The 7922-nt window shown below is 39.4% G+C and overlaps 1 protein-coding gene across 1 annotated transcript in view; it reads left to right on the forward strand.

The window, feature by feature from the left end:
* Positions 1–1752: 1752 nt before the first annotated feature.
* LOC108553892 (MAP kinase-interacting serine/threonine-protein kinase 1) overlaps positions 1753–7922 on the forward strand; it is a 14196-nt gene continuing 8026 nt past the window's right edge. Inside the window, exons 1-2 of the mRNA XM_017908958.1 lie at positions 1753–2977; positions 6677–6814. Of these exons, the coding sequence (XP_017764447.1) occupies positions 2923–2977; positions 6677–6814 (193 nt within the window). The 5' untranslated portion in view covers positions 1753–2922. The remainder of the gene's footprint in view (positions 2978–6676; positions 6815–7922) is intronic.

A 7922-nucleotide genomic window follows, 5' to 3' on the forward strand; every position in this document is an offset into this window, starting at 1 on the left:
ATCGAACCACTCTTGCCACGTGCAGAAACCGGTTTATGCTGTTATTTTGTGCGACTGAATGTTGTCCTTTAAATTTTCTGTTTAGACGAAAAATCTATCGACGTCTCACAAAAAGAATATAAATTCTTAATATATCTTAATCGATGTGTTCAGTTTTTGCATAATAGTAACGTCATCTCCAGCAACATTTTACAATGTTTTAAAATCGCTAATTTCTATCTAGCGACGAATCCATTGAACCTATCGAGCAACGGTAACAAGAATGTTTATTTTGCAATCGAACATTGATCCCATATTATTAATTTAATGCATTATTATCGACACACGGATGCGTGATTATCACATCCGTGACATGGATGATGCAACAATGATCGTAATACGTACAACGGCAAAGCCACTTCTGCAGCAATATACATATGTACTACATACATACATATGCAGTATGATCAAAATATGAAATCACGGTAACAAGAGAAAAATGAGGGCACATAATATTGTTTTGTCTAATTAGCTGGACATTTTTGACTTTCAATTTGCGAAAGTTCCTGAAAATGAATTTTAACCTTAAAGTCAAATATGTACATAAAACCGTAAGTCGAATAGGTAAACAATCGACTGTATAGGTTACGTAATAATAATACGGCTAATAAACTTACAACGCAATACCGCACCGATTATACGGGCAACAAGTTCACGCGATGTCGGCCGATTGAAAACAAACCTCGATGGCCGACACGAGTCTGCGCATAAGCGTAAGGATTATATACGTTCATATACATGCGTGTGTTGCGTATATTTGAACGATTACAGAATCCGAGCAATGTTTCGTCTATCTTCTTTAGTTTCTCTTTGCTGTACTCCATTCTTTGTCCTCTCTTCCCGTATTTCATTTCAACGTGCACACTTAACATATAGAAGCAGTCGAGCTCATACTCTGTCTCCATCTCCGTCTCCGTCACCTCTCTTGGTTCCTTTTTCTATGTCGCGTGATGTTATACGTGGCCATTGTGCGCGCGCATCTCTTCCTAAAACAACGCACGCCGCAACTGCTCCGGCGATATTTTCTCTTCCCGTTAATAAATATGCTAGATATAATTGCTGCTAGATCGTAAATATTTTGAATACACGATCTATATACGTGAAATCGTTAAACGCATTTTGCTCAAACTTTTCATAAAAATGTTTATAATGAATCTTCGATACGAATGCTGTTATTACCAGCGAGTTGATTGCAAGCATCCAAGAACGATCAATGATTCTCATGTGCATTCTAATCGTTTACCATTGGAAACATACATATGTATGTACACGAAAGAACATAGCCAGAAAGAGAGGAGGAAAGAAAGGAATTAAGTTTAATTCTCGAGTTGTCGATTCTAGTATCGAATATGTTAATTGAAACGTTATTCGTACGCGATATGCTTTCGAATAAACTTTATTCGATGACACGAAATTCGGGATTGAGTTCGATTAAAAATTATCGGTGGTAAATCCAATAAAAATAGAATTGTAAATGAGAGAAAACTTGCATCATACGATTCGGCAATTACGTGACACAAGAATGAAGCAGTTGTGATTCTTCGATAAACAAGAGAACCCCTGCCTAGAAGCTACGTGACGCGGCGCCGTTTCAGAGGGCGTCGACGAAGTCGTCCGATTCTACGTAGAAGCAACGGCGTGGCAGGAGGGTAGCGGCGGCAACGAAAGTGTGGTGGGGACAGAGGACTCGTCGATGTCGGGACGTGATCAACGATGAAGGAGAGTGGTGGGGCTGTTAGTAAGCGAAGCGGCCATCTTGTGAGGTTCAGTCGGAAACCAACTGCCGAGCAGTGAGGGAAGGTGAACGAAAAGACTCGATGTGTTAGCTGAAGGATTTTTTTAATGCGCTTCCGAGCCCGGTTACCGCTACGTGCGAAAGGCTGTGCGATACCGTCAACGGAACAGCGACCATCCAGAGATTTTCGCATACGGAGAAACTCCGGTTTATTCGGCGACAAGTCTCTCAGCGTAGTAGCAGGCGAGTCGAGGGAGCTGAGGTAGGCGAAATTTTGACGCTGTGGGAGAAGTCAAAACGGAATCGCGGAATCGTATTAAGATCTCGATTCGCGCAGAGAGAACTTATACGTTAATAACATCTCATCGGATCGAAGGCACTGGACGAAACGAAAGCATTTTGCCTATTCGAATCCTCGAAGATAGCGTGGAAAGGAGGAATAAAAGAGAAGAAACTAGGAGAAGGGTAGAAGATTAAAGGAGGGAGATATAACCAAGAGAAAAGAAAGATAAAGCGCAGTGTCAAAGCCTGTGATAGTATTTATTCAACCGATTCAGCTACGGGGCGGTATCATCTACCACAGTAGCTTCATTTATCGCTCGTATAAGTTGGAAGAGGGACAGAGCGATAGATAGTCTTTATATATTTATTTATATCTGTGATACCGACACTGATATACATCGAATTATCCCGAGGTAGAAACATCGAGAGCGTGTATGTGAAATAGAGACAGAGAGAAAGAGAGTGGGATAGTGTGACAGAGAGAACGAGCGAGCGAGCGAGCGAGCGAGAGAGAAAGAGAGAGAGTGAGAGTGAGTACGTCGGTAAAGGGAGCAGAAAAGATCGAGGGAAGCGACATAGCAGTTTGGAAAATCGAAATATCGGGGAAAAAGATTATATCAGTATCTTAGTGGATATAGATGTTTTTGTATATACGACTGACTCTTTTTTACAATTATTGATATCGAGAGAAGAGCGAAAAAGTGAGAAAGTTTCATTATCGTTCTTTAAACAAGAAAGAAAGGAGACTCATAGGAGAAAAGACACGAGCAAAAAGAGTTTTGTTTTAAAGGAGAAAACACTTCCTTTTCTTGGCTTTTTCCTGGACATTAAAGAATCGAAGTTAAGTGGCATTGTCGCGTGCAAAAATGGTGGAGAAAATCTTGGAAGAACGAGAAGATGGGTGCCAAGAGGTAGCGAGAGGTAAGAATATTTTCTCTTAAACGAATACTAATTCGCATCGAATCAAACAATCATTACGACGCCCTGATATCACCCGCGACCATTTTATTCTTATGCCGGTACAACCGCGGTTGACTCGTTTATTCCTCTAATTTCTTCGTTTTCTTCGTTCGTGTTCCTCGACAGTGCGTTTCTTCCCAAACAATCACGCGTATATCGTTTCCATATCGTTTCTATGCGAATTTTGTCGCCAATTAACCGAGAAAAAGCAACATAAATATATCGTTTCGATCGAGAATCCGATTTTTCTTCGTATAAAAAGAAAGAAAGCATATAAAATAACTACACGATGCGATAAATAGAAATTTTCAAGATCAATCACTGGGGAGCAGCACGGGACGTGACAATCGAGTCTCGGTTGACGGGAAGAACTTTCTCGAAGCCGGTGCGCGCGTTGCTCGCTAGCGTTCTCTCGGCTTCGGGTTTTCCGTGTTAGTAAAAATTCAAATTAGCTCGACTGTGAATAATCATGATCGTAAAATAACATCTTTAGCTTGTATCGTTGTAATATCTCGCTAGTTACGACATAATACACTTTCTTATAATTAAGGTCATGTAATTTCAACGGTCACTAAATACCCTCGAAATGGATATTTAAATATTCGGTTGAGAGTTATCAAACTAAAGTTTTCGTTGTTCCACTTGATTCTATATAAATATTATTCCGCGCTGTACAAATATTCTATAGCGATTATGTTGTTGTGCCGAAAATATTTTTACGTTTAAACGATCCGCTTCTGTCCTGTTACACCTTCGTTCTTTCCTCTGTTTCGTATGTCAACATAGTACTCGTACGCCAGTTGAAAAATATAGCATCGCTATATCGTATTTTATTCCATTATTTCAATGTCCATCGTAGACCTAATTATTTTTACTTTCTCCGTTTTAACTTAGTACATATCCTTGATATCTTAGTTGGATATTTCGGAGCTGAAATTACGTTGTTTTGCAACGTTCCGAGAAAGGATTAAGAAAGTTGTTAAGAGAAATAAGTATACTCGCGGTAAAGCATGGTACGATGTTATAAGGATACAGCATGCATGGTTGAATTATTTTTTAGGGTCGAAGTGGGTTAGTCGGTTCGCGTTCGAGTTGGATGCAAATTGCAAAGGGTGTCGGTAAGGGTAACCCAAACAAAGAAAATGGAAGGGGCGCAACGGCGAAAGGGAGGGAACCTTCATGCGCATGTCAGATTCGTTGCTACCCTTCGTTTTAAAGGGAACGGTTTGTTCCGAGGAATAAAAGAATTTGCGTGTACTTTACTTCGAAAGGGAGCCGCGCGAAGCTAACTTTCGGATAGTAAAACTTTCAATTGAAATTTCATACGTTGTAATTGTTCGTTTCGACGAAGAAAAATGGAACAAACTTTTCAAACGAACATAGTTGTTTTACGATATGATAGAAAACCGAGGTCGTAAAGTTTTTCGCTTAAAAATGCATCGAATTTGGAATATATCGGGTTTATATCCGTTACATCGAGTTTTAACGAAACATTCAAGGATAGATCGAACTGGTTTCATAAGAAATTCAGCACAGTAGATACTTTTTCTTTCTTCTTTTTCCTTCTTTACATTTTTTTTTTTTTTTTCTCCAAAGAAATTTACACGTGAAAAACGAAGTTAGTTTCTTTTCCTTTTTCATTTTGAGTCCACTATTGTCGCGGGTTTAGCGGATGCAACAGCAACCATTATCGTATGTGCATATCTCGTGTAAGATGGCGGCGTTCCTTTTCTGTGCCAGTCATTGAACTCCGAGCTCTCAGTGCCTCGGTTGTCTTGCTTCTTGCGTTGCATTGCGCTGCGTTTTATCGTCGCTGTAACTAACGAAAAAATACATTTACTCTCGGCGAAAACAACTCCATCGCATTATAAAAACGCAAGATCTTTGAAATTCTAATTGCGAGCTTCGATTCGCAAGGACCGCTGACTCGATGCAACGCAATCCGACATGATCTGACTTGATCGGATTGTATATCGCAATTTAAATGTAGGTCCAATTATCTAATCGTGATATTTTCGTTATTCGGTAAATTTATGAATGTGTACTCTTTATCTTCCAATTTCGATGACCTTTAAACACGTACACAACCTTTTCCCCTGTACATAAGAAGTGGTCGGTATTAGTTTTTGAGATATTCGCAAAAAACTTTTCGCGTTATACAATCGTACTTTGCTCGTACATACGTACGTGTGAACACCCGTGGCAGCGTGTGTCGTGTCAACATACGATCGCCGCTTTTCTACTATTTCTATAAATTGTGTACACAACGGGTGTACTCTTCAAAAGGGTACTTCTCATCGATTCAAACCGGACTTTTCTCCGAGTATACTTTGTATATCATATTTAGTAGTTGGTCCCTTTGCCACCCAATGGTAGGAATTTTAAGATATATTTTCTATTCATTTATTAACGAACCAAGTTCATCCGTTGTATGCAACGTTTATGGAAACAATGGAGAAGCGGCGATCGTACAACGATGCACGCACTATCGCACTATCCACGGGCAACGTACAATTGTATAACGCGAAAAGTTTTTTGCGAAAACTAAGATCAACCACCACCCTCCTCCCTATTTACGAAGGAGAAAGTCGCTGGAAATATTCGTTTCTATGGTATATTTGGAAGCCATGGAAATTGGCTGCTTCCGTTCGCTGAACGAACGGTTACATCGACGAGTCGATCCGTTATTCTATTACTCTTTGTTGTTTCATCGACTGTGTGTATGTTTGTACACGCGATATATTTTCCTACCCATGCGACGAGTCTCTGCACTTTCGACTCGAAGAAATATGCCGGTCGCGCGTGATTCCTCATTTTTTATCGAGCGATTTCGCTTGCATTTCAAATTGGTTAGTTTTTAAATCCAATATCGGCAGACAGCGAACAGAATGTTGCAATTTATCTTAATCTCGTGCGTGTAAATCGTATCGCGGAATTGGTTATCCCGTTGACAATCCAGTATTCCGTTCCAGTGCATCAGTTGTTCGTAAGAGTTTTCGTGCCTTTTATTTATGTCGAAACCGATGATATCTATGAATTTATAATTTCCTTCGATAAGGTATATATCGGTTGATAGAAATCGTTATCAACTGCCCAATGCAACCATTGAGTTATAGAAACGAATCAAACGTGTCATCAGCCCCGGCTGATACGGTAAATATCGTTAATAAGTACGCATAAAACGAACGATGACTAATACCGTAATATTTGCGGTCGAGCAACGTGTAAATGAATCTGTGTAAGAATAAATACGTAAACGTGTATTGTGCCTGATACCAAGTTAACAAAAATGGAGGGGGGCTAACACGTGTGTGTGCTTGTTGGTGGTTGCTTGATTCTCGTGAAATTCTTCCCGCAAATAAACAACCGTTGCATAACCGCGTCGTGTTAGCGCTTAATCCAGAGACTTTGTACATTTTTTTCTTCTTTTTTTTTGTTCTGATCATTTTTCTCTAATTTTCCTGTTATTTTCGATCGACATTAGATGCAGTTCTTTTTTCACGCGCGACAAAAGTAACAGCGACAGAAGAAAAAAAAAAAATTTCCATTCTTATTTATTACATTTTATCTTCGAATAGAACCATCTACTCTGTTTGTACGCGTTTTATCCTAGACTATCGTGCGAAATTAGAATATACGTGTGTAACGTTTTTGTTTTAGAAGATGCAAATTGCAGAGAGACTGTGAATACTACCGGTGAATCTATCAGCGCGGTGCAAGCTCGACAAGAAGAAGCTAGACGCAAAAGACGTAAGAAGAAACGATCTGGCTCGTCCTTGATGTCCTCTTGTTTTCAAGGTAAAATTTGATCCATGAAAAGATTTCTGACATGTTGCGTGAAGTAAAAAGAATTCCTATGCTCATGCGGCACGATAAATATCTGGTGTTTACTCTCGTATGATTAATCGGAACGGATACTGTTAACGAGTTAGCTCGATATAACAGCGTTCTTCGTGCGTATCGTGGTGAATTTTAACGAGAATTCGTATAAAAGTTAAACGATTTTTATTAAGCATTGTAATATATTGAAAATCAAGCGTGTACGGATCGTTAGTTTAATTACACCGGTCGGTCGGTACGAAATGTGCATAACGTTGGGTAGGTAGGAGAAACGTGGACGAAAAGAAATACAAGGTAGCGGTGAATTTGTTTACGAGATAATAAAACTCGTTGATAACAAATCATACGAATCGTTTAGCTCGTTTTCGTGGACACGCAATTCAGTTAGGTATCTCTGTCACACCCCTATTCCAGTGACTTGCATTTCAGTTAGGTATTTGACCTTGTATAAGTTCAGAATGTTCGAGAAACTCACGTGAAAGGGGTATGATCGATCGTACATGCAAGCTAAAATTTTCTTACCGGTGCAATGGCCGACCACTTTTGTACTCGTTCGTGCATACTTTGCGTCACGAATGTCATAGTACGACGTAATCACTCGTTAATTTTCCCTTCTTCCTCCGTTTGTCTCGATGATATACATAGTTTAAATAAAAGATGCGCTAGGCAACAGTCTCTCAATCTTAAATTTGGAAAAATGAACGACTGTACACCAGAGTACCTCTTTAAACCAGCGCGTTAATAAAAATATCGAAAAAAATGCATATCGGAGAGATATAATTTCCTTTCTTAAAAACCATTGACCGAGTTCATTGGTTGAGACCGTTACGTCATACCATACGATCGATTCGTATAGTACCGTAGAGTTTCAGTGTTCGAGAAGCTTCCATTCCGTACTACTAGTGGTAAACTAGGCATGAGCGCGCACGTATACGTTAAAATCTGGGCCACGGGTTAACTTGTCGATATGTCTCAAGTACCAACATCTTTTCTTTAGACTTTTTTACCTTTGCTCCTTTGATCTTTGTCGTTCTTTTTCCTTTTTTTTTTTTTTTTTTTTTTAAAA

This window comes from Eufriesea mexicana, unplaced genomic scaffold, assembly GCF_001483705.2.
Source record: "Eufriesea mexicana isolate 0111107269 unplaced genomic scaffold, ASM148370v2 scaffold13881, whole genome shotgun sequence".
NCBI lineage: Eukaryota > Metazoa > Arthropoda > Insecta > Hymenoptera > Apidae > Eufriesea > Eufriesea mexicana.